Source organism: Malaclemys terrapin, chromosome 5 (assembly GCF_027887155.1).
Source record: "Malaclemys terrapin pileata isolate rMalTer1 chromosome 5, rMalTer1.hap1, whole genome shotgun sequence".
Taxonomy (NCBI): domain Eukaryota; kingdom Metazoa; phylum Chordata; order Testudines; family Emydidae; genus Malaclemys; species Malaclemys terrapin.
The window spans coordinates 1,639,694-1,666,347 of NC_071509.1; the positions used below are offsets into that span (position 1 = coordinate 1,639,694).

At 53.6% G+C, this 26,654-nt stretch overlaps 1 protein-coding gene across 10 annotated transcripts in view; it reads left to right on the forward strand.

The window, feature by feature from the left end:
• DCTN1 (dynactin subunit 1) overlaps positions 1-26,654 on the forward strand; it is a 131,157-nt gene that overhangs the window by 94,483 nt on the left and 10,020 nt on the right. For all 10 annotated transcript variants that reach the window (XM_054030299.1, XM_054030300.1, XM_054030295.1 and 7 more), the window contains 16 exons: positions 2,059-2,250; positions 7,496-7,693; positions 10,472-10,676; positions 14,076-14,154; positions 15,913-16,072; positions 18,142-18,246; positions 18,614-18,805; positions 19,497-19,613; positions 20,412-20,564; positions 21,655-21,815; positions 22,463-22,631; positions 23,553-23,621; positions 24,132-24,194; positions 24,379-24,528; positions 25,733-25,894; positions 26,215-26,346. In XM_054030299.1, coding sequence (XP_053886274.1) covers positions 2,059-2,250; positions 7,496-7,693; positions 10,472-10,676; positions 14,076-14,154; positions 15,913-16,072; positions 18,142-18,246; positions 18,614-18,805; positions 19,497-19,613; positions 20,412-20,564; positions 21,655-21,815; positions 22,463-22,631; positions 23,553-23,621; positions 24,132-24,194; positions 24,379-24,528; positions 25,733-25,894; positions 26,215-26,346 — 2,307 coding nt within the window. The remainder of the gene's footprint in view (positions 1-2,058; positions 2,251-7,495; positions 7,694-10,471; positions 10,677-14,075; positions 14,155-15,912; positions 16,073-18,141; positions 18,247-18,613; positions 18,806-19,496; positions 19,614-20,411; positions 20,565-21,654; positions 21,816-22,462; positions 22,632-23,552; positions 23,622-24,131; positions 24,195-24,378; positions 24,529-25,732; positions 25,895-26,214; positions 26,347-26,654) is intronic.

The following is a 26,654-nucleotide window of genomic DNA, read 5'->3' on the forward strand; positions in this document are numbered from 1 at the left end:
GTATTTCCCAGCCCTGAGACTCGATAAATACGGTGTATGCGCCAAAGAGCCGGTGCCAAGGGATAAAATGAAACTAACGCTCAGTAAATAGCTGACTGACTCGAACACACCTGGGTACCCCAGTGACGGGTCCGTTAGAAATGCATGTCAGAGAGGAGTTGAAGGTAAGCACTAGTCAGCACTTTCTGAGAAGTTTGCTGCCTTTTTGTAGACTCCAGATTCCCTTCGTCTCCTCACCTGTACTGCAGCCCTCTGACGCCACACTGCCGGGAGCCCCCACCCGTCCAAAGCACAGCTGCATAGGCGCCATTCCACAGGGCTGTGTCTGTTGTTACCATGCGGTGATGGTGTGTCGTAGGCTTGCTTCATTACTGAGCCTGGCCCCTTCTAGAGGAAGTCAGAATTTACCAACTTCCGTGTTGTGTCCTAAAGTTAGAGACAAAGAACAGTATACAAAAGAGACAATTGAACTCTCCCAAGAAGCAGGAGTGAAATCGGCAAGGGTTTGCTGAAGAAACCAGATTAAAATGGCAAATTAAAACAATTCAGACTTTAAAATTGAAAATCTCCAAGTACCTAGTACCAGCTGTTCGCTAAATTCTGAATAATACATTGAATTCAAGTTCAGAAAACGCAAATGCCATTTACAAATGGCCGGCTCTGGAGGCCTTCGGGGCCCTCTTGCTTGAAGTTTGTCAGACTTAGGTGTATCCATCATTTGGTTATGTAGGAGTCTCCATCCAAAGCTATATTTGGCTGGACCCAGGCTGGGTGATTTGACAGGTTTGCAGGTCCAAAGGCTGGTCTGTTTGTCACGAGTGTCCGGCTTTCTCTTCTACTGCCACCTCCTCCATCAGTGCACCTCCATTATTTCTCTATGTAGCCTTTGTTAGACGTTAGCAAACTCCTCACTGCTGCTTCATTTATTGTCACTCTTGGGATCCGCCCCGCTCTAGTCCCCTAAAATTCAGAGATTCCAAGGCCAGCCGGAACCATTGTGGTCATCTAGTCTGACCCCCTGCAAAGCACAGGCCAGAAACCGGTCCCAAAATACTTCCGGAGCGGAGCTTTTAGAAAAACAGCCAATCTTGATTTTAAAAGTGTCAGTGGCCGAGAATTCACCATGACCCTTGGTAAATTGTTCCAAAGGTTAATGACTTTCATCGTTAAAGATGTACACCATATCTTCACTCTGAGTTTGTCTAGCTTTGGCTTCCAGCCATTTGATCATGTTAGACCTTCCTCTGCTCCCATTATTTCTCCATGTAGGTACTTATAGGCAGGGATCAAATCACCCTTAAACTTCCCTTTGTTCAGCTAAATAGATTGAACTCTTAGAGTATCCCTACAAGGCAGGTTTTCTAACCCTTCAGTCACTCTCATGGCTCTTCTCTGACCCCTCTCCAATTTATCAGCATCCGTCTTGCCTTGTGGGCACCAGACCTGAGCACGGGATCCCAGCCCCCTCACCCAGAGCAGTGGTAGCTCTGCAGGGCTCTCAGAATAAAGGAAACCAAAATCGTAGTGTTGTCCCTTCATATCAGCATATAGGACTCAAGGTGTGGCGTGGATCTGCTGGGCTAGCACCGGCCCATTTTTACAATTCCCTTGCCCACTATTACCACCCTCTAACTGGTGAAGCAAAATGTTTCTTGCCCTCAGTCCTGCCCGAAGCCCTTTTCTGGAGGTACTGGGTATGCTTCGTGGGGACTGTGCGCTCGTGCCCAGCACAGGCCCTTGCAGGTAAGTAGAATATCGCACAGTGCCTGCGTGTTCTAGGATCGTCAGTAAGTCCTTCGGTTCTGCAGTAATTACAGCCTATAGGGTTTCACTCCCTGGGTTCGGCTGGGTTGGAACCAGCGCTGGGAGGCACAGGCCCTCAGTCATACCAGTTGGTAATGGTGTTCTGTCCCAGGAAGGGCTTGGTTTAAGAATAAGGTGGAGGCAAAGTTCAAAGCGAGGCCGGAATGAAAGATGGAGACGGTGTTGAGCGCTGGCAGATCCCTCCCAAAGCAAGTGCTGTTCTGACTCTTCCCCCTTGACGATGTTGTTCTGCAGCCTACCCGGACTCCCAGCTCCGCAGCATCCAGCGGGACAGCTGGGCCCTCTGGCTCCGCTTCCGCCTCGGCAGGTGAGATGAGTAGCAGTGAGCCCAGCACGCCTGCTCAGACGCCTCTGGCTGCGCCGGTCATTCCGACTCCTTCCCTGACCTCTCCGGTGGCACCTCCGTCAGCTCCGTCCCCCACGAAGGTAAAACAGCGCGTGGCTGTCTGATTGCTCTGCCCGAGTGGGGAGGGGGAGGGTCAAAGGCAAGGAGGCAAGAGAACAGGCAGGGGGGTATGGCGGGGGAACCATTTCTCAGCCCACCCTAATCCATGCTCCAACAAAAAGGGCCAGGGAGCGCTCTCATGTTCCGTGTCCAAACAGCGTTCATGTGACTGCCCCTGGAATAGCCCGGTCAGTTCTGGGCACCACACTGCCACAGACTGAAAGCAATACAGGGAAGAGCTGCAAAAACAATTGGGGGTTTTGAATGGATTGTCTTCTGAGATGAATCTGTGTAGCATGGCTAAGAGTAGATCAAGGGCAGATGTGGGGTGAAACCCCAAGGCTGGAAAGGAATTTCAGGGTGGTGAGAATAACGCTGCTTAACTCAGCACTCTACAAACATTTATAGAAACCTAGAAGATTAGGGTTGGAAGAGACCTCAGGAGAGGTCATTTAGTCCAACTCCCTGCTCAAAGCAGGACCAATTCCCAACTAAATCATCCCAGCCAGGGCTTTGTCAAGCCGGGCCTTAAAAACCTCCAAGGAAGGAGACTCCACCACCTCCCTAGGTAACGCATTCCAGAGCTTCACCACCCTCCTAGTGAAATAGTTTTTCCTAATATCCAACCTAGACCTCCCCCACTGCAACTTGAGATCATTGCTCCTTGTTCTGTCATCTGCCACCACTGAGAACAGTCTAGATCCATCCTCTTTGGAACCCCCCTTCAGGTAGTTGAAGGCTGCTATCAAATCTCCCCTCACTCTTCTCTTCTGCAGACTAAATAACCCCAGTTCCCTCAGCCTCTCCTCCATAAGTCATGTGCCCCAGCCCCCTGATCATTTTTGTTGCCCTCTGCTGGACTCTCTCCAATTTGTCCACATCCTTTCTGTAGTGGGGGGACCAAAACCATTATCCCTTCCAGCATCCTCGTGAGACTGGAATATGGCAGCATCTCATTTTAGAGATGAGGAAACTGAGGCACAGAGCTCAAGGTCACACAGATTGGAGCTGGGACTAGACCCCTGGCCCTTGACTCTGTCCCATGGCTCATGCTCTAGGTCTTTCGGGTGGGGAAAGTCAAAAGGGTGGGTTTTGTTTTTTGTTTTGCCTGAATATCGAGACTGATCTCCTGACCTTGAGAGGGTGCTGGGCTGAGGAATATTCTCCCCCAGGGAAGGCGGAGAAGCCCCACTCTCTGGGACAGGACAAACTGCTAGGGAATATCCCTTGGGGAACAACCTGCCCTGGCCTTGGAGGTGGGCTGGGTGATAATTACTATCTAGGCCAATTTTGTTCTTTAAAATAGTTTTTCATTACTTCCCTCCTGCACCTTCTTAATTAGTTGAATTTCGAGCTTATGAAAGATTTAGGACATGAGGGCAAAGAAGTAATAGCACAAGGTGTGAAAAAGCATTTGAGGTTTTGTGTGAAGTTGTGAGCTGGAAAAAGCACCACCTAGTGAAGGGAAAAGGCATTCCAGCCTCTCATTTAGTTCGGGGTTCATCTTCAATTACACCTGTGCCTGAAACGGGTTCGTTTGCTAGCGTTGTTACTGACACCTAAATCAGCTGAGAACACAGGGAAAAAACTCTGGTATTTGACAACACTTAGAGCCTCATCAATTCCACTGTTTGCTCTGTAGAGTCAGTCAGTTTGTGCTGTTGTTTGTGTGGGTTTTTCACACAGCAGAGGGGGAGAAATTAAAAGAAAATAGGAAAATGTGATTGTAAAAATCACTAGGTGTTGGTGGGGTGGTTGGGAGCAGGTGTAGCTAGTTGCAGCTGTTTTAAAAAAAAAAAAAAAAAAAGGACTAGACTTCAAATGGATGGGGGACCCAAGTTTAAATCAAGAGTGAGTGCCAGTGTTGTAGCTGCATGATTTGTAGTCAAGCAAAGAATCTTCCAAAACACCTGAAGGGATTTTTCTGCCGGCAGCACGCTGAGCAGCACCCCATTTGTTCACGTAGGGCAGGTGAACGTTTGTGCAGGGGGAGAATGTCTTTGTCTGCTCAGTCACCCAGGCACAGGGAGTTCTGCTTGGATCTGTGATTCTCTCATCAGGAAAAGCCCATGCATGGCTGCATAATACCTTACAGGCTTTGTGCTGCTTCCTTCCTGTGCAGGCAGCTCTCCAGTGACCAGGCAGATAGGTTTTCGGGGAACGACATGTTAGCCTTACACAAGTTAAAAATCACGTAGAAAAGTTAGATGCCTGCAAGTCACCAGGGCCTGATGAAATGCATCCTAGAATACTCAAGGAGCTAATAGAGGAGGTATCTGAGCCTCTAGCTATTATCTTTGGAAAGTCATGGGAGACAGGAGAGATTCCAGAAGACTGGAAAAAGGCAAACATAGTGCCCATCTATAAAAAGGGAAATAAAAACAACCCAGGAAACTACAGACCAGTTAGTTTAACTTCTGTGCCAGGGAAGATAATGGAGCAAGTAATTAAGGAAATCATCTGCAAACACTTGGAAGGTGGTAAGGTGACAGGGAATCCAGCATGGATTTGTAAAGAACAAATCATGTCAAACCAATCTGATAGCTTTCTTTGATAGGATAACGAGTCTTGTGGATAAGGGAGAAGCGGTGGATGTGGTACACCTAGACTTTAGTAAGGCATTAGACTTTAGTAAGGCATTTGACACAGTCTCGCGTGATATTCTTATCGATAAACTAGGCAAATACAACTTAGATCGGGCTACTATAAGGTGGGTGCATAACTGCCTGGATAACCGTACTCAGAGAGTAGTTATTAATGGTTCCTAATCCTGCTGGAAAGGTATAACAAGTGAGGTTCTGCAGGGGTCTGTTTTGCGACCGGCTCTGTTCAATATCTTCATCAACGACTTAGATATTGGCATAGAAAGTACGCTTATTAAGTTTGCAGATGATACCAAACTGGGAGGGATTGCAACTGCTTTGGAGGACAGGGTCATAATTCAAAATGATCTGGACAAATTCGAGAAATGGTCTGAGTTAAACAGGATGAAGTTTAATAAAGACAAATGCAAAGTGCTCAACTTAGGAAGGAACAATCAGTTTCACACATTCAGAATGGGAAGAGACTGTCTAGGAAGGAGTACGTCAGAAAGGGATGTAGGGGTTATAGTGGACCACAAGCTAAATATGAGTCAACAGTGTGATGCTGTTGCAAAAAAAGCAAACATGATTCTGGGATGCATTAACAGGTATGTTGTGAGCAGGACACGAGAAATCATTCTTCCGCTCTACTCTGCGCTGGTTAGGCCTCAGCTGGAATATTGTGTCCAGTTCTGGGCACCGCATATCAGGAAAGATATGGAGAAATTGGAGAGGATACAGAGAAGAGCAACAAGAATGATTAAAGGTGTAGAGAACATGACCTATGAAGGAAGGCTGAGAGAATTGGGTTTGTTTAGTTTGGAAAAGAGAAGACTGAGAAGGGACATGATAGCAGTTTTCAGGTATCAAAAAGGGTGTCATAAGGAGAAGGGAGAAAACTTGTTCATCTTAGCCTCTAAGGATAGAAAAAGAAGCAAAGGGCTTAAACTGCAGCAAGGGAAGTTAGGTTGGACATTAGGAAAAAGTTCCTAACTGTCAGGATAGTTAAACACTGGAATAAATTGCCTAGGGAGGTTGTGGAATCTCCATCTCTGGAGATATTTAAGAGTAGGTTAGATAAATGTCTATCTGGGATGGTCTAGACCGTATTTGGTCCTGCCATGCGGGCAGGGGACTGGACTCGATCTCTCGAGGTCCCTTCCAGCCCTAGAATCTATGAAAAAAAATGTTTTAGGGAGAGTCAAAGCCCCCTTGGAGCATGAAGGGCGTCAGGAAGAGATGTTTCACCTCAACGGGGTGGGACCCAAGAGGGCTGCATTAGAAGCTTGCCAGGAATTCTCATGCACTGGAGTAGATTGCAGCCACCTTCAACTTTGGTGTGGAGGAGACACTTCAGGTCCCAGCATACACTGCTCCATCTTTGAGCAGCCTTTGCTCAGATCAAGATGGAGTGTTGCTTGCTGGCACCAGAACCCTCTGTGGGCTATCCCTGTAAAAGGCCAGGATGTCTTTGAACTGGGGTTTGAAAGCTAACCAGTACAGCCCAAATTCAGCCAGTGACTCTTTGTCCTAACAGAGCTGAGTGACTTCCTGTTGATGCTGGTTACCTGGATTATCTTTCAGTGGGAAAGATCTAACCTGCTTCTCTCTGGAGAGCCCACTTGTTAGAAAAGCCTGGAAGAGGCTTGTCAGACCATGTGGCTAGTTTGTGGTTCAGAGTGGAGATGCCTTTACGGCACTGTCACTTTGCCGAGAGATCAGGGCCATGCTCCATCCCTACCTGGGTGAAGAATTACACGTGTGCTTGCACTGAGCCTTTCCTTCTAGAGATGAGTGTCCAGAGCCATGATTCCAAAACCTTCAGAATCCAACGTACACCATCTCTCTTAGCCGTGCTTAACCCCCTTTGGCATAGTAACCGCCCCATCATATCGGAGCGACTGACGGGGGAGAGATGGGAAAGGATTAGGGTGCCTTTGACACTCAGTAGAGTAACCCCGTGGCATCAACTAATAACTCTCCAGTTTACAGTGGGCACAGTTTGCGTGTGTCTGCGAGTTGTTAAACTTCGTTTAAATACGCTTAAAGCATTAGCCATTACACATGCTATAATTTAAAATCCCATTGCTTGTCACATTAGAGCCCCAGTCCTGTTAGCGGAGACACTTTTTCCATGCATGAGTCATTACTCTGACCCCTAGGGGCAGGAGAGGGGAATTAGAGGAGTTAATTTTGTACATTATTGGTTTTCAGAAGGGCTGAGTACCAGGGGCACAGCTCCTTTGAGGACCAGGCCATCTCTCAGCACATCGAGAAGTATTAACCGTGTACAGTGGGTGAAATGAAACTCAATGAGATTAAAACATTGTACAGGCTTTGGAAGTGGAAGAACAAAGTGAATGAAATTATTCTAAGAGGCCTTTAATGAGGCTGCTATTGGAAAAGGGTTGAGTGAATTCTGAGGACTGGGTCAGACTTAGAAGGTTTTGTTGCCTGTGCATTAAATTAGAGGTATTTGGAGAAATCCATTGTTACATGCATCCGACGAAGTGGGTATTCACCCACGAAAGCTCGTGCTCCAGTACGTCTGTTAGTCTATAAGGTGCCACAGGACTCTTTGCTCCATTGTTACATGACATCTCTACTTCTCAGAGTAACCTCCCATTTTCCCCTGGCTGTGCAGGAGGAGGAGAACCTGCGTTCTCAAGTCAGAGACCTGGAGGAGAAGCTGGAGACTCTGAAGATGAAGCGAAATGAAGACAAAGCAAAGCTGAAAGAGCTGGAGAAATACAAGATCCAGTTGGAGCAGGTGCAGGAGTGGAAGAGCAAAATGCAGGAACAACAGGTTGACCTCCAGAAACGTCTAAAGGAGGCCAAAAAGGTGAGCATCTTCCTGGCAGGCATGTGGCAGCAGCCAGAGCTGTGCAGCTCACATTAATGACACCTCAAGGGAACCAGTAAATTCAAGGCTATTTAATTGTTGGAAATCAGATTGGGGAGTTCTTACTTTATTTTTTGATACATCCACTAGCATAAAAATATGAACTCCCCCAAATCCTGCCTTTTGAAGAGATGTGGGCCCTAAAGCAACCTGTGACCACAACACAGCAAACATTGGCTCTTGTACTGACTTGAGAATGCAAAAGCCAAATGGAAGTAAACTACGTTCAGTGCTGAATTAATTTGTACAAGGCGCTAAATATGGCTGGGCCCATTATCCTGGTGGCATCTTCCTGTGGTTTATTTTGGCCTATTTTCTCCCCATATCTGAGGCAAGAGTTTTGTCATGGAGCCACGCTGCCCAGCTTTAACCAAGCAGTGCTTCGTATAATGTGTCCCTTCTGCCAGGAGCGTCTGCAGATTCCCACTTGTGCCTCGTGATGAAAGCACCTTGACCCGATGGGAATCTTCTGGAGAGTGGTGGCCATTAGGCCTCTCCCTTCTCCCTCCCATCCTGGAGGAGTCCAGGGGTTCCCCCCTTCTCTTCCTTCTAACCACGGAAAGTGCAGCGGGCTCCAGTCACACACACTGTCCTCAACGCTTTCCTTGTCCTTTTCTTTCATCTGCCCTAGGGGGCAAATTTTGTTTGTAGTTAGTCAATCAGTCAGATTCCTTAAAGGAGGAGGAGAGGAGATGCTGTGGCCTGGGCTCCATCCGGCAATCAGTTAAACACATTACAAGCCTCCGATCAGATCTGGGATGCTGGCGCTGTTAGTTACAGGATCGCGTTTTAATGTGGTGCTTCCTGTGTGGCCATGTTCGGATGCATGCACTCAGTGCGCTCCCTCTGGGAGAGGGTTTTCTTCGTCCAGTGCCCCCTCTCTCAGACCCTCACCCGGAAAGTAAGAATGGACCTGCCTCCCTCCCCTTGCTATCACACGCCTTTGGCGTGTAGGTCCCAGGATATTAGAGAGACCAGGTGGGTGAGGTAATATCTTTAATTGGACCAACTTCCGTTTTCCAAGCTTGTCTCACTCACCAACAGAAATTGGTTCAATAAAATATATTCGCTCACCCACCTTGTACATCACAAGTTTTAGCAGCCAGTGTATTTGGTTCTGGAGCGCTGTTCCCTTGATTCCAGGTGGGACCTGATGAGTGAGTTTCTCTTCGGCTTCCAGCTTCGACTCTGTGGGTGCTCTGGGGCTGGAGAACCCATGGGGAAACAAATGATGGGTGCTGAGCACCCACCAGCAGCCCCCCCAACCCACCCAGTGCCTCCCACCCACCGAAAGGCCGCTCAGATCAGCACTTCCCCCTCCCTCCCTGCACCTCCCACCCACCACGAACAGCTGTTTCATGGCATGCAGGATGCTGGGAGGGAGGGGGAGGTGCTGATCTGTGCAGCTCCTCGGTGGGTGGGAGGGACTTGGGGGAATTGGGGGGTGGGGCCTTGGGGGAAGGGGTGGAGTGGGGCAGGGCCTGGGTCAAGAGAAAAGAGAAGTGTAGACCCTAATACAGCCGCCAACCTGCTCTGTACCGTCTGCTGGCGCCATCCTCCAGGGACGGCCCAGCAGCCGTCTGTTTGATTGGCGGGGACAAGCCGAGATCACTGCTCCATTTTAACAGGCTAGGCTAAATGCCGTTACTACAAAGAAAGGAACAATATGCTTGATGTGTGTCCGTACTGAAAGTGCAGCCCTGGCCCGTGAGCCAGTGCTGGGGCTTGGCGCCTTCTGTAAGGTGCACAAAGAAAGCAGCCCATCAGACCTGCCTTTTGCCAGGGTAACTCCTTGCTTAGATTTGAGTGATCCCCAATTAGGGTCTGGGGAACTGCCCTTAATGAAAATGAAACAGTTGTGTCCTGTTGCATGTAATACTTCAGAATGTAACCTGCTGGTACCGCCCATCCTGGTTACCAGTGGAGTCAGGAATTCATCACGCAAAGGTTAAATCTGAGGGCAAGTCTACACTACAAAATTAAGTCGACCTATGTGACATGGATGTACAGCCACCACAGTCATTGAATCGGTTTTACACACCCCACTGCACTCAGCTGTGTGGGTCCTCCCCAGGAGCACGTGCACCCATGGAGCTGGCAGTGTGGGGCACTGTGGGATGGTTTCTGAAAGGCAGCAACAGTCGATGTAAGTAGCAGACTATCTACACTGACAGTGTGCCAACCTAACTACATCAACTTCACCTCCGCAAGAGGCATAGCGCTTGTGTTATTAAGTCAGGGTAGTGACGTACATCGGTAGGAGCGACAGTTTAGTGTCGATGTCTAGAGCTAGGTCCACATAAGGCAGGTTACTTCGCCCTAACTCTCTAGTGTAGACCAGGCCTGCGTCTGGCGGCGTGACTGGAACTGGTTCTCTCTCCTTGCTCCCAGGTGGCCTCTCAGCCCCTGTGTTACTGCTCCTGGGTGGAGGAGGGAGGGGTTGGGAGTGCAGTTGCTGGGCTGAGTGGGGATGAGGTGCTGAGGTGGAACAGAAATCAGACCGTTTTCGTGGCAGTGGCCTTTTCCCCTGCACGCCCGGTAAGCGTTTACTAGCTGGGATTTGACTCCATGCAGTCCCCCTACGGGAACGTTGTCCCAGCCAGGAGTATCTGAGCCATACAGCTGGGTAATGGTTTTGGCTAGTGACCAAGTCTGAGTAGCGCCCCTGTCCCGTCAGGCGTCCATCGCAAGGTGTCCTCACCCTGTTTCTGCCTGCAGGAAGCCAAAGATGCATTGGAAGCCAAGGAGCATTACATGGAGGAAATGGCCGATACGGCTGATGCTATCGAGATGGCAACTCTGGACAAGGAGATGGCGGAGGAGCGGGCCGAATCCCTGCAGCAGGAGGTGGAGTCCCTGAAAGAGAAGGTGGAATATCTCACGATGGACCTGGAAATCCTGAAACATGAGATAGAAGAGAAAGGTGAGAGGTGCGGGGCCCACCCACTGTGAAATGGCCTTGGGGGAGGGTCCTGTGTTAATGCAAACCTGGGCTGGGAAGTAAATCTACATGTGAGGGAGATCCCATTGCTGTGATGAGTGCAGCATAAATATCAAGCTACACTGATACATCCCGCACCCCTTGGAGTCAGTGGGAACCTTGCCATTGAGGAGTTAGTTTATTTCATGAATGGCAATCAATAAGTCACTAGGAGCAGATGGGATTCACCCAAGAGCGTTTAAATAAATAAATAAATAGAAGGCTCCAGATGCTATCCCAGCAATTACAGACTGGTGGGCCTGACTTCAGTACCAGGCAAATTGGTTGAAACTCTAGTAAAGAAGAGAATCAACAGATGAACATGATTCGTTGGGGAAAAGTCCCCATGGTTTTTGTAACGGGAACTCCTGCCTCTCCAATCTACTAGAATTCTTGGAGGGGATCAGCAAACATGGACAAGGGGGATCCAGTGAATATAGTGTACTTGGAATTTCAGAAAGCCTTTGACAAGATCCCTCACCAAAGGCTCTTAAGCAAAGCAGGCAGTCATGGGATAAGGGGGAAGGTCCTCTCATGGATCAGTAACTGGTTAAAAGAGAGGAAACAAAAGGTAGGAATAAATTATCGGTTTTCACAGTGGAGAGCGCTAAGTGACGGGGTTCCGCAAAGAACCTTGGTCCCGGTACAGATATCAGCATATTCATAAGTGATCTGGAAAGAGCTGTGAACAGGTGGCGAAGTTTGCAGATGGTGCAAAATGACTCAATATAGTTAAGTCCAGAGTTGACTGAAAGGAGTTACAAAAGGATCTCCCAAAACTGGGTGACTGGCAACAAAATGGCCAATGAAATTCCATGCTGATAAATGCAAAGTAATGCTCGTTGGAAAACAGCCCAATTATCCATATAAAATGATGGGGTTTAAATGAGCTGTTGCCACTTAAGAAAGGGATCTTAGTGTCATTGTGGACAGTCTTATGGAAACATCTGCTGAATGTGCAGTGGCACAGAATGTTAGATAATAAGACAGAAAATATCACAATGCCGCTGTATAAATCCATGGTGCACCCACATGTGGAATACTGCGTGCAGTTCTGGTTTCCCCATCTCCAAAAGATATACTGGAACTGGAAAAAGTACAGAGAAGGGCAACAAAAATGATTAGGAGTATGGAACAGCTTCCGTATGAGGAGAGATTAAAAAGACTGGGACTGTTCAGCTTAGAAAAGAGACGACTAAAGGAGTGGATATGCTCAAGGTCTATAAAATCATGACTGGTGTGGAGCGTTATTTACCCCTTCACATAATAACACAAGAAGCAGGGGTCACTCAATGAAATTACTAGGCAGCAGATTTAACACAAACAAAAGGAAGTATTTCTTCCCACAACACACAGTCAACCTGTGGAACTCCTTGCCAGAGGATGTTGTGAAGGCCAAGACTATAACAGAGTTCAAAAAGGAACTAGAAAAGTTCCTGGAGGATGATCCATTAGTGGCTATTCATAGAATCATAGAATATCAGGGTTGGAAGGGACCTCAAGAGATCATCTAGTCCAACCCCCTGCTCAAAGTAGGACCAGTTCCTAACTAAATCATCCCAGCCAGGGCTTTGTCAAGCTGGGCCTTAAAAATCTCCAAGGAAGGAGACTCCTCCACCTCCCTAGGTAACCCATTCCAGTGCTTCACCACCCTCCTAGTGAAATAGTGTTTCCTAATATCCAACCTGGACCTCCCCCACTGCAACTTGAGACCATTGCTCCTTGTTCTGTCATCTGTCACCACTGAGAACAGCCGAGCTCCATCCTCTTTGGAACCCCCCTTCAGGTAGTTGAAGGCTGCTATCAAATCCCCCCTCTTTCTTCTCTTCTGGAGACTAAACAATTCCAGTTCCCTCAGCCTCTCCTCCATAAGTCATGTGCTCCAGACCCCTAATCATTTTTGTTGCCCTCCGCTGGACTCTTTCCAATTTTTCCACATCCTTCTTGTAGTCTGAGGCCCAAAACTGGACACAGTATTCCAGATGAGGCCTCACCAATGTCGAATAAAGGGGAACAATCACGTTCCTCAATCTGCTGGCAATGCCCCTACTTATACAGCCCAAAATGCCGTTAGCCTTCTTGGCAACAAGAGCACACTGTTGACTCATATCCAGCTTCTCGTCCACTGTGACCCCTAGGTCCTTTTCTGCAGAACTGCTACCTAGCCATTCGGTCCCTAGTCTGTAGCAGTGCATGGGATTCTTCCGTCGTAAGTGCAGGACTCTGCACTTGTCCTTGTTGAACCTCATCAGGTTTTTTTGGCCCAATCCTCTAATTTGTCTAGGTCCCTCTGTATCTGATCCCTACCCTCTAGTGTATCTACCACGCCTCCTAGTTTAGTGTCATCTGCAAACTTGCTGAGAGTGCAGTCCACACCATCCTCCAGATCATTAATAAAGATATTAAACAAAACCGTCCCCAGGACTGACCCTTGGGGCACTCCGCTTGAAACCGGCTGCCAACTAGACATGGAGCCATTGATCACTACCCATTGAGCCCGACGATCTAGCCAGCTTTCTATCCACCTTACAGTCCATTCATCCAGCCCATACGTCTTTAACTTGCTGGCAAGAATACTGTGGGAGACTGTATCAAAAGCTTTGCTAAAGTCAAGGAATAACACATCCACTGCTTTCCCCTTATCCACAGAGCCAGTTATCTCATCATAGAAGGCAGTTAGGTTAGTCAGGCACGACTTCCCCTTGGTGAATCCATGCTGACTGTTCCTGATCACTTTCCTCTCCTCTAAGCGTTTCATAATTGATTCCTTGAGGACCTATTAGCCAAGATGGTCAGGGAGGCAACCCCGTGTTCTGGGTGTCCCTAAACCTCTGTTTGCCAGAAGCTGGGAATGGGCACTGGGATGGATCACTTGATGATTCCCTGTTCTATTCCCTCTCGGGCACCGGGCATTGGCCACTGTTGGCAGACAGGACACTGGGCTTAGATGGTCCTTTGGTCTGACCCAGTCTGGCCATTCTGATGTTAGGATTTGCCCCTGTGGGATTGCTGTGATAGCTCCTTAGACATCTAGCTAAATGCTTTCAATCCTTTGCATACAGTTCGGTTACTTGGCTTTGCAGCGCTGGTCAGTAGGAAGTGGTAGGACCCTTATTCACAGACTGGTCAGTAGGAAGCAGCAACTCGCCAGGTCCCATTACCTCTGAGTTTGAGTGGGAGTCCGGCTGCCGGAGGCGATAGGCTGGTGGGTTAACCCCCTGAGCCTTGTCCTCCCAACTCCCAGGTTTAAAAACTTAGTTGCTCTTGAGAGAACTGCCTCTGGATAACAGCTGATTTTCCTTCAAATGCTGGGTAACGTCTCTCTGCTTCTCCTTTCTCCAGGCTCGGATGGGGCTGCATCCAGCTACCAGGTCAAACAGCTAGAAGAGCAAAACGCGAGGCTCAAGGAAGCTCTCGTCAGGTATAACGCTTCCTCCCTATTAAATCTCCTCCTCTGTGATATCACCTCTGCAGATCCTCACTGCAAGCTCCCATGCCCTGCCACCTGGCAACAAAACCTGCCTCAAAGCAGTGACCCATGGACCTCTGTTCTCAAGCCAGGGTATTAACCCCCTAGTCCCACACAGACACACCTCCCAAATGCCCCTCAGTTCCTTTCTAACTCCGGGCACATCTTTTAAACCGCAGAGGAGAGGAAGTGGGATAGGTCACTGTGGGTCTGCTGAGGTTATAGATGCAGAGAACGTGAAATGCTGCAGAAAGCAATCACTCCGCTTTCTTCTGATACTCTGGCTATGAGCATGCTACTTAAATACAGGAGCCGGTTGATAAGGTGTGTGTTTGCTGTGGTGACCAGATTGGGATGGCTTCTGGCAGTGTCCTGCACACCTCCTGGCCAGGTGTCTACTGAACTGCTTCACATTGTGAAACGGATGTTGCATCTCTGTGTAGCCCCAACGGGGACAACTTCTGAGTGTCCTAGGAGAGAGCCTCCCCTGCATGGTCCCACCAATGTACCTGTTATAGTTGTCTTTGACTAGCCTCTTCAGGTCTGTAGAAGGTTCGTGTTGGGGCTCGACCCTCCTGGGCAGGAGGGGAGCCACACCGACTCTCTACCGGTGGAACAAGCAAACAGCCAGTTCAGGGGCTCAGGCCCTCAGGCAGGGGCTGAGCAACAATACAGCGTGAGCAGGGTGGCAGGGGGGAACGCAGGCCCACCCACTCCACTGCGTCCCAGCCTGGGGCCCTAGCAGCGGCTGCTGCGAGTCAGTGGGGTATCCTGACCGAAACACACTCATCGGCTCGTACATGTCTGCAGCCTGACCGGGGTTGGCTACCCCGGGCTACTTCCAGGTTCCCCCTCAGGGCCTACCTCGTCCGTGGCACCAGGCCCAGTCCAGTCCATCAGCATGGGTTCCTCCCGGCCGGGGCTGGGTGGCAGGTCTGGCAGCTCCTCGGGGAAGTCTGGTGTGGACTCAGGTGGCTCCTCCGGGTAACAGCAGGGGCGGAAGGGCCCTGGTGATGTCTCGCCTTCAGGGTTGGTGTGCGGGAGTTCCAACGGCTCCGCCCAATGATGGGAGCGGATGGGCTCCGGTGGTTCCTCCTCGTAGTGGGTTCAGGGCAGCTCCGGCCAGTTAGGGTCACGGCTTCGGAGGGCTCCCTGCGGTGGCTGGGGCCTCACTGAGCACTGGCGGCAGGCTTTTATATTTCCTGTCCCGCCCCTTGACTTCCGGGGGGCGGGAACAGGCGGTGGAGGCTCCGCCCACTCGGGTGTCTGTAAGGGCACTCCCTCTGCTGGGCAGGAGGGGAGCCACACCGAGTCACTACAAGGTCACAGTCCGAGAGTCTGATCTGCCCTGTTCCCATGAAGTTAGGTTACAAGCCGTATCTAGGGAGCTGAAACTTCTCTGAGTGAATGTGCACTGATGGTTGCAAATCTGTCTCGTTTGGGAGTCCCTTTACCATGGAACGGAAGTCTGAGCCCGCTCGGGTAAATGACTTCCCTTTGCACTCAGCATGGCTGCCCCAGTATCTCAGCACCGGGACCACAAGTTGTCCTGTCTGGGATGGTCACTGCTGGTGAAAGGACAGGTGTCCTAGCCCAGCTGACTCGGAAGGGCTGCAAACACCTGAGGAAGGCTGTGATGGCAAGGACAGGGAATGGTCACAGTCCCTGGGTCCCTTTCCGTTTGCTCGGAGTGTGTTTGCTCTGTTTCAGGATGCGGGATCTGTCTGCATCAGAGAAGCAGGAGCATGTGAAGCTTCAGAAACACATGGAGAAGAAGAATTCAGAGCTGGAGAGTTTGCGTCAGCAGAAGGAGAAGCTGCAGGAGGAGGTGAAGCAGGCAGAGAGAACCATTGATGAGTTGAAAGAGCAGGTAAGTCAACCCCAGGGTGCTTTGGGGCTTCAAAAAGGGTCAGGGAACTACTGCCAGGCAAATTGGTGTCTCCGGTGAACTGTTGGTGTGGGGCTTTTGCTTAGAAATCACACGCTTAGAGCATCCCAGGAGGCAGTAAGGGAGTCCCAGGGGATCCTGCTGTAGAGTGTGCCCTTCTCCAGCACGAGCTGGGTCGGACTCTGTGCTGTAGTTCATGCGTGGCTGCAGGCTGCTTCCTTGAATGGAAGAGACGCTTTGCACCTGGTGTCTTAGAAACCTTTCCAAAGGAGAGTCTAACCTCTGGAATTCAGTGCCACCTGAACATGCTTGTCTTAGCATGGTGCAGTCAGGAGGACGGGCGAGTTACAGCCATGCAGAGGTTCTAGTGACGTTGTGGGGGCCCCTGGGGGAAGGTTCCTTATTGACTACAATGCAGCGGGCTCTCCTTTGCATTTTACGGGCTCCCTAGAGGCAGGCACTGAATGTCTGCTGTGGAAGAAGCAGGCGATACAGTACGGATACTCTCGCATGATCCTGGCTTGGTAGGAGAGTGATAATTATCACTGACACCACTTGATCATACGCAAAGGGAGAGAAATAATGAATCCTGTTCAGATGTAAAGAGACTGAGCTCCCATTATGCCTCTGATAAATCTGACCCATAACTTGTCCCGGGCTTCAGTGCAGAGCAGAGCGCTTTGGAAAAGCTGGGCTCAGGTCTGGCAAAGCAGTAGAAGACAGATTTCTTTGAGGCCTTTGAAAGTGACTGGAGGTTTCATAAAAGCACATTAGGATTAGTGTCATGATGTTCCAGGTTCTGTGGCCACAGTGGCTGTGAGGATTGAAGCCAGGTGTCTCTTCCCATCTCCTCACCCTGCTGGAACATTGAGTGTTCCTCTAGCACAGTGGTGGGCAACGTGCGGCTCGCAGGCCGCATGCAGCCTGTCAGGATAATCCGCTGGTGGGCCACAAGACAGTTTCTTTACATTGACCGTCCGCAGCTCCCAGTGGCCATAGTTCACGGTTCCCGGCCAATGGGAGCTGGGGCAAGCAGTGCAGGCCACAGAGACTGGGTGACTGGGCAATAAAATGGCAGATGAAATTCAGTGTTGATAAATGCAAAGTAACGCACATTGGAAAACATCCCAACTATACCTATAACATGATGGGGTCTAAATTAGTTGTTACCACTCAAGAGAGGGATCTTGGCGTCATTGTGGAGAGTTCTCTGAAAACATCCACTCAATGTGCAGCGGCAGTCAAAAAAACGAACAATGTTAGGAGTGATTAGGAAAGGCATAGGTAATAAGATAGAATATATTATTATGACCACAATATAAAGCCATGGTACGCCCACATCATAAATACTGCGTGCAGTTCTGGTTGCCCCATCTCAAAAAAGATATATTAGAATTAGAAACAGTCCAGAGAAGGGCAACAAAAGTGCTGAGGGGTATGAAACAGCTTCCATACAAGGAGAAATTAGAAAGGCTGGGACTGTTCAGCTTAGAAAAGAGACAACTAAGGGAGGGGATAGGGTAGAGGTCTATAAAATCATGAATGTGAATAGGGAAGTGTTATTTACCCCTTCACATAACACAAGAACCAGGGGTCACCCAATGAATTTAATAGGCAGCAGGTTTAAAACAAACAAAACAAAGTATTTCTTCACACAACACACAGTCAACCTGTGGAACTCCTTGCCAGAGGATGTTGTGAAGGCCAAAAGTATAATTGGGTTCAAAAAAGAAGTAGATAAGTTAATGAAGGACAGGTTCATCAATGGCTATTAGCCAAGCAGGTCAGGGATGCAGCCCAATGCTCCAGGTGTGTCTACACCTCTGACTGCCGGAAGCTGGGAATGGTTGAGAGAGGATGGATCACTCGATAATTGCCCTGTTCTGTTCACTCTCTCTGAAGCGTCTGGCACTGGCCGCTGTGGGAAGACAGGACACTGGTTATATGAACCATTGGGCTGACCTAGGATGGTTGATCTTACATTCTTATGCAGTGGTGTTGGAATGTGGGAGCCCAGGTCAGGGTTAAGCTTTTGAGCCCTGGGTCCTTAGGTGGATGCTGCGCTGGGTGCTGAAGAGATGGTGGAGACTCTGACCGAGAGAAACCTGGACTTGGAGGAGAAGGTCCGGGAGCTGCGCGAGACCGTCGGCGACCTGGTAAGCTGCCCAGCAGGCGGAGGTCTCTGCCATGGGTCAGAGAGGAATGAGACAGAACCCACGCTTGTTCCTTTGTCTGTGTGAGGTCTGCAGCCAGGCTGTTCGCAGGCCGGGGCGCAGCAGCGGGAGAGCGGTGCTGGGCGGGCTGTTCGCCTGCCACGGCAGAGCCATGCTGGACGGGCTCAGGCGAGGCTCAGTGAAGTCACCAGGGTTGGCTGATCTCCCAAGCTCCCGCTGGGCACGCTGGTCGCAGCTGATCTCCTGGCAGCCCCGAAGCTGTGCCCCTTCCCTCCTCTGAAAGCCCCCGCTCCTGTGGCCTGGCAGGCCGAGCTGTGTAGCGGCAGCCCCCTCCCCTTCTTCCCGCTAGGAAGCCATGAACGAGATGAATGACGAGCTGCAGGAGAATGCCAGGGAGACCGAGCTGGAGCTGCGTGAGCAGCTGGACATGGCAACGGCGCGGGTCCGTGAGGCGGAGAAGCGCGTGGAGGCTGCACAGGAGACAGTGGCAGATTACCAGCAGACCATCAAGAAATACAGGGAGCTGACTGCACACCTGCAGGTAAAGTCCTTGAGCACCACCTGCCACTGCAGAGGAGAGGGGACGGGCCCAACCCTGCAGGGGCTGCTGCTGGCACTGCAGACGCCCCCAGAACCAGCTGCTGGGGCCTAGGAGTTGGGCTCCTGGTTTAGACGGGATTTACCGAGAACGTGCAGCTAAGCCAGAGCACCCTGAATACTAGTTTACGCCAAGGGAAACGTCCTCCGATCGCTTGTGCTCCTGCTGCCTCCTGGCCACCCACCTGCTCCGCAGCGGGGCAGCGCAGGCTGGGAGCTGCTGGAACCGGTGCGCTAACGTGCTCCCAAGTGTGGACGTTGCCTTGTGTCCCGGGGGCTGCAGGTATGAGAGACGCCCCACGTGAGCAGGTGGATGGGATTCCCGAAGGGTTCCTGGGGGCGCTGGCAGCAGGCAAGTGAGACCATCATGGAAATGCGGGCGGGGAGACGGATCTATTCTCCTCCCCACCCTGCGTGTTTATTCTCCTGGGCCCGGAGCAGTCTGCCCTGCGTCCCCTTGGGAACTGGTGCTAGGCCCAGCGCTGGGGCGACTCCTCAGCTGAGTGCACCCAGATACTCAGCTCCCCTTCCTCTTCCTTGCTTGCCTCGTACCACGGAGAGGCCTGGCCCCCCGGGGGTATTCGGGGCGAGGGGAGGGTAGTTCTGCTAATTCTCCCCTCTCCTCCTGCAATCAGGATGTGAACCGAGAGCTCACAAACCAGCAAGAAGCTTCTGTTGAGAGACAACAGCAGCCTCCGCCAGAGATGTTCGACTTCAAGATTAAATTTGCAGAGACGAAGGCCCATGCGAAGGTACGGTGAGCAGCTGTGCATGTCGGTGTGTAGGACCCAGGTGTGTGTATTCCCCGGTGCAGGCGAGAGCGTCCGGCATCGCTTCCTGTGCTCGGGCAGCTTCCAAAGGCTGCCATGTTATTCGGAGGGTGTCGGAGGCCTCCCCCAGGGCTGTGTCACTAGTGAGTGAGAGTACCCAAAAGTCTGCAAAATGGCGTAACTGCTGAGAAACACGCCTCTTCCCCATTGAGGCCACGGCTAGCAGTGTGGGCTAGTGGGCTAGCAGAACCCTGGCAGCCAGGGACGCCTGCGCGCTCTGGCACAGGCTGTGAGAACGGCGCACGTAGCTACTCGGCAGGGGGGCTGGAAGGGTGAATGTTGCGGCTGGAGAAATCCGGCATTACCGGGTGGGGGCGGGGAAGGGGCGTAACCTTTGTTCTGAGAAACGGGGGCCCAAACTGGAACGTTTTTCGCACAGCAGCAAGTACCTGAAAATGGGGTTTTGTGACACAAACGTGTCCTGAGCCATGACGTGAACTTGCGCTGGCTGGAAGGACGGTAACAAGTGTACAGCCGGGATGTTGGACGTTTGCCTTCCTCAGGACTGGGACCCTGCCCTTCGGGGCCTGCTCTGGACCCAGTGAGAAGGAAGCCGTGGGAATGTGGCTCTGGGAGGGGGTGGAAAGGGGCTTGGACTGACTGGCCCGTCTGTGCCCCCCGTGTAATGCCAACGAGCGGGCTGGACGCCCGGGGAGACGCCTCGCGCGGTTCCTGGTCCTTTCTTCCAGGCTCCGTTTGACGTTCCCTTTGTCTCCTCAGGCCATAGAGATGGAGCTGCGCCAGATGGAGGTGCAGCAGGCCAACCGGCACGTCTCCCTCCTCACTTCCTTCATGCCTGACAGCTTCCTGCGCCATGGAGGGGACCACGACTGCATCCTGGTGCTGCTGCTCATCCCCCGGCTCATCTGCAAGGTAGCGAAGGGCACGCGCCCCCGGCCCGCCTGCACCAGCACCTCTCCCTTTGACACGCTTAGGGCAGGGAGCGGCGGAGGAGCAAAGCGAGCGGCTTGTTTTCACCTCCCTTCGGCTTATTTCTGTGCCTGAGCTGAGGTGCTCAGGGCCGCTCCATTGCCCCCGGGTGGCGCTGTGTGGCAGAGCTAGGCCCTTCCTCCCGCAGGGCTTCAGTGAGCCCCTCTCGCCCCCGAGCGGCACTGCTGGGCTCTGGGCGGCGTCTGCCAGGACGGGGGCTGGGGGCCTGTGATGAGTCGCTCTCCTCACCGCTGGATGGCACCGCCTCCTGGCGGTTCTGGGGATTAGCTCTGTCTGTCAAGGCTGACAGCCCTTCCAGCAGGTACATGCCCTCAGTATCTCCTCTCACTCGGGAGCAGCATCCTCGTCCCTTTCCAGCGGCTCCTGCAGTCTCACGTCACTGCCTCCCAGTGCCACAGGGGAGCCCGGGGGCTCCACACAGCAGCCAAGGGCCACTCCCTGCTGGGTCCTTGCTGCCTTTTCCTGAGCCGCTTTCATACCTCCTGGGTTTGCTGGCCTCTCGACTCCCTCCTCCCCGGGAGTAACTTCAGGCAACTCGTCTCTGCAGCCCCTCTGCTCCCTGCCTGTGTCTAGCAGGTGAGCGTCTCCCTGCTTAGCCGCCTCCAGCCTAAAGCTCCCCTGTTTGCAGCCAAACCAGCTGATAGGGCCCACCTGGCCTAATTCAGCTCCAGCAGGGCTAGTGTGGGGAGCGGGATGAAAGGGGGGCCCTGGGGGGCAGGCGTGGTGTCTCAGGGCCCCCAGAGATGGGAGCAGAGCTGAGAGGCTCTGACTGGGCAGGCTGCAGGGGAGTGAAGCTGATGGAAACACAAGAAAAACCCTTGAGTGGGATAAAATGGCAGCCGTGAGTGTGCCTGAAGCGGCGTGAGCTGGCGCCTGCCCAGGTCAGGCCCATGGCAGAGCCTGTCTCAGCAAGCGCAGCTCGGTGGCAGGATGCGGGGCAGCAGGGAGCAGGAGGGATGTGCCGCCGTGCTGGGCAGCGGGGACTGAGACTGCTCTGTCTCTTCTGCAACAGGCCGAGCTGATCAGCAAACAGGCCCAGGAGAAGTTCGAGCTGAATGAAAACTGGGCCGAGCGCACGGGCCTCCGGGGTGCCCCAGGGGAGCAGCTGAGCTTCGCTGCGGGGCTGGTGTATTCGCTCAGCCTCCTGCAAGCAACGCTGCACAAATACGAACAGTGAGTCCCCCGAGTGTCCGGCACCGTGCACGCAGCCTTTGGATCCCCGGCGCTCTGTGAGGAGAGCACCTCGGGTGCCCCCGTTCCTGCAGAGCCTGTCCAGAATGGCTGAGGGCCAGGGAGGCGCCTCGTCCTGGGCACAGCAGCCGAGGGAGGTGTGTGTGGTCTCCGGGAAGGCCTTCCCAGAGATCTGAGGGGATTGGGAACAGCCACTAGAAGCACCGAGTGCCGCAGTCCGCGCTCAGACGTTTCACGTACTGCTGCCGAGGTCAGATGGAGAATCCTTCCACACGCGCCACTGAAACGCAAAGAAACCTCCCCGGTGCCCATCCAACGGCGCTTGGCCCATGCTCAAAGCCTGACCGTGAGCCCAGAGATTGGAACAGACTGTCTCTTGCCGTGGCCCTTCCCCGTAGCCCCAGTGCTGCTGGTCCCAGTCGCCAGAAGTGCCCTCTCCTTGGGTTGTCCTGGGGGCCTGGGCTTGGGATGGATGCCGGGCACCGGCCGCTCCTGTGAGCTGCTCAGCACTTCTGACCCTCAGGCCCAAGTGTGGCCATCCAGAACTAGAGCCCCCGCGAGACTGCAGGGCCTCTGGAGAGCCCAGACCCTTGCCCCAGGCTCGCTGATTGTATTTCTCCTCCCGCCAGGGCCCTGAGTAAGTGCAGCGTTGAGGTCTATAAGAAGGTGGGGATGCTCTACCCGGAGATGAGTGTCCATGAGCGCTCGCTGGACTTCCTGATTCAGCTGCTGCACAAGGACCAGCTGGATGAGACGGTCAACGTGGAGCCACTCACCAAAGCTATCAAATACTACCAGGTAGGAGGTGCGGTCTGTGCTGCAGGCGGGTGCCAGCTCCGTGCCCCTCCCTGCACTACGGGCACTGGCCCCAGGGCAAGCTGAGCTGTAGGGGGTGGGAGCAGCGAAGGGGGGTTGAGGTTTGCAGCGCCCCAGGTGGCTTTGCTGCTTTCAGGGAAACCTCCCAGGCTGCAGGCTACGTAGCTAGGTTCCCGTCACCACCTTTCCTTCTTTCCCCTCTGCCTCCTGAACACCGAGATCTGGTTCCCCTGCTGGCCCACGACTAGATCTCCCGTTCTCCAGTGCTCTGAATTCCCTCCCTAGAGAAGGGAGATGCCTAGCCATTCTTGTGCCCGGATCCCTTATCTGGGCGTCCTAGGACACTGGCTGCAGAAGCCGTCACCGCTATCCCACAGGACCATGTCCCCACGTCAGAGACTGAAATAGACCTCCCAGAACTTCCCATAATCCCAGCCCCTCCAGGCCCCCTTTCCCAGCACAGAGGAGTATACTGGAGCAGGAGAATCGCCGCTAAATCCATGGGATCAGGCCCCCTTCACAAGAGGGGTATCTGATTGATTGTCCACTCCAGAGAGCCCCTTAGCATCTGCTACTGCAGCCAATCTGCTGTCCTCACCCCTGCCCCAGCACGCGTCCCTCTCCCCAAACGGATGCAGCCAGGTGAGGGAGCTGGGGACAGCTGGGATAGCCTGTGGCTATGCTGGATTAACTCCGTTCTGTTTCTATTGCTCCAAAGGGCAAACCCGTGAGCGTGCTTGTGCTGCCGTGTTATCGTCTGCGGCACGTTAGCCCTCATCCAGCTCCCAGCAGGCTGCGTGCAGATGGGGCAGGCCGATGTTCGCTGCCCCGCGCAAGCCCGACCAGCACGGGGCTCTGGCAGGGCTTTGGGGAAGCTAACGCCTCTCTCCATCTCCTTTCCAGCACCTGTACAGCATCCACCTGGTGGAGCAAGCCGAAGACTGCACCATGCAGCTGGCAGACCACATTAAGGTGAGTAGCAGCACTGCGGCCCGTGCTGCGGGCCCGTGGGAAGGAGTCACTGCACAGTCCTCCCAAGACGCAGTCCTGCCTCTTTCCCAGTGGTGCATCCCCTGCTAGCCTGGGCTTACCAGCTGCCCGCTCCTCCCCCGGCTCCTCTCACCCACCAGTGGGGGGGCGGGCCGGGGGGAAGGGCAAGGACACAGGGGTTGTGGGATGGGCCCTGCCAATGCTCTGGTGAGTAAAGGGCAGGGAAGAGGTGTTGAGAACACGGCGCCGAGCCCGGTACCTGCAGCAGAGCAGTCGGCGCTGCCAGGCCTCCCTTCAGAAACCACCTGTGTCCTGGTGCCTCACAACATAACCCACCCCTAGAGCAAAGCAGCCCCGGCTCCCGTGGAGCCAGGATCCCCGAGCTCTGGCGGCCTGTAATCCCAGAGAGCTCAGCCCTGCTCTGCCCCCGGCAAGGTCGTCTCGCTTCGTCTGCTTTGCCCTCAACTAATGGCGCTCGTGCTTGTCCCACAGTTCACCCAGAGTGCCTTGGACTGCATGGGCGTGGAAGTGGGTCGATTGCGGTCCTTCCTGCAGGTGAGCAGCCGACTTCCTGCCACCCTGGTTCCCCTCTGCATTCGGGGCCAGCGCCTCGGCTGGCGTACGTTGGCGTTGCTCCATTGAAGTCAGCAGCTACGCCGACGTGAGCCAGCCGATGCTCTGGCCCTCGGCATCTCACGCATTGAGCTTTCTCTCCCCCTTCCTTCCATGTGCCTGGCAGACAGGGCAGGAGGCGTCCGACCTCGCCATCCTCCTCAAGGACCTGGAGACCTCTTGCAGCGACATCCGCCAGTTCTGCAAGAAGATCAGACGCCGCATGCCTGGAACAGACGCACCTGGGATACCCGCAGCCCTCGGCTTCGGACAGCAGGTGGGGTAGCCAGCGCCGAACAGTCCCGGGAAAAGGGCAGCTGAACACCCGTGCGGGGGCTGCGCTGGCAGCTTGCCAGGAGCCGCAGGGGCACCGCCAATACCATGAACCGCAGAACATTGCAGCCACCCAGCCTGCAGAGAATACACATCCCAGCAGGCCGTGCTGCATCGGGGAGGCCGCTGCAGGCTGGATGGGGAGGATCGTTTGGGTTCCGGTGAAGGGGAGGCTCCCACTTTTGCCAGCTCCATTATAGTCCCGCACAACAGGTGCCATCTTCTCTCCCTCCCTCACCTCCTCTCCGGGTGACTCCCCGCCGACGAGAGGGGTTTTTTAGTACCAGTCTGGTGCTAGGGTTGTTGTCACCTGCCTGGCCCGAATGGTCCCTTGGGGAGAGCGGAGGCAGCGTGCGCAGCGGGGGAGAGCCGGTGCAGTCAGCGCATTGTCTGGCGAGCCAGCGCGTGTCTTTGTTTGCCTGGCTGGGACTGCTGGCGTTCGCTGCTCGGGTCTCTTCTCTTTGTGTTGTGTTACACGCACCTGGGCCGAGCATCGAAACGTGGCTGTGCGGTGACTGCCCCGGCCCTTTTCCTGAAGGGCTGGGGCTGGGGCACGGCAGAGAGAACAGCGAGCAGGGACACGGACTGGGGGCGGGAGGAGTGGGACACTGACACTGCAGAGCCACCTTGCGGGGCAGAGCCCTCGCTTTGAGAGGAGGAAGGCTCGGCCAGGAGTCACAGGGGCTGGCGGGTAGAGCACAAGACAGGGCTAGGAGAGCCCTGACTTCTTCCTGCCTGAGCCACGGCCTGGAGCTGCCGTCTGTAATGTGGTCCCGGTAACGGAACTTCCCTGGGTAAAGGCGCCTGAGCCCACGTGGCCCGTGTCACAGCAGGGCCTGCACACAGCCCTGGGAAGGAGCCCGGCTTGCAGCCACGCCAGCAGGAAGGAGATGAGGGAAGCAGTGAGCTAGTGCAGAGAGCAGGAACCTTGGGCTCAGGTGGTGATAAGAATTCCCCACCCTGTTTGCTTCCTGGGCTTCCTTCCTTCCTGCTGCCCGGGCTCTTCTCCCTAGCGATAACTGAACTGCCCTCCGCGATCTCTTAGCCGTTGGGGTGAGTGCAGTGCTGTGACGCCTGGCGAGCACGGGGAGAAACTTGCCTCTGCTGGGAGCGAATCCCGTAATCGCCGTGTGTCTGCCTGACCCCAGGTGTCGGACACGCTGCTGGATTGCCGCAAGCACCTGACCTGGGTGGTGGCGGTGCTGCAGGAAGTGGCTGCCGCGGGGGCCCAGATGATCGCCCCGCTGACGGAGAACGAAGGGCTCCTGGCCGTGAAGCTGGAAGATCTGGCCTTCAAAGCAAGCGAGCAGGTGGGAACCCTGTTCTCAGCTTCCCTACAGCCCTCTGCCCCGGGGAACGAATACCTGTTAGCCTCAGAGGGGCTTGTATCTCACGCCAGCCCCCGGGCACTTTGGGATGGGCCCGGGTGGAGTGACAGCCAGTTAACGCTGAAGCATAGGGACCTGCCATCACCTACCCCCTCATCGCCAGAGGGGCCGACTGCCCCACAGGCCTGGGCTCAGAGGAGCGAGTGCAGGAAGCCTTACCTAGCAGAGGTACTTGGCTCGTGGGTGCAGAGCACACCTTGAAACGGGGTAATTCTCGCTCTGGCTCTCCCCATCCTCTGCAGATCTACGGCAGCCAGGGCGTCAACCCGTACGAGTGCCTGCGCCAGTCCTGTACTATCCTCATTGCGACCATGAACAAGATGGCCACGGCTATGCAGGAGGGAGAGTACGACGCCGACCGGCCACAGACCAAGGTGGGGCATGGCTGGGGGGCACCTTCGGGCTGGGCCAGGCGAGGCCCTGATGTCCTGTGGATGGCGGGAGGAGACGGAAAACCTGCCGCTGATCTGGGGCTGGGGTGTGCCGACAAGGATGGTCAAGCTGCAGCGCACACAGCAGACACTGATGGGCACGGCCCCTCGTAGCTGGGTTTTATGGGGTGTGTTCTGGGCGGAGTGGGCTCTCTGCTTGGACGCTGTTAGCAGGGTGAGGGGCCAGCACCTTGCATCAGGAGCCCACGTGCAGTCTGTGCAGCGAGGTGGATGCTTACAAACTGGCAGGG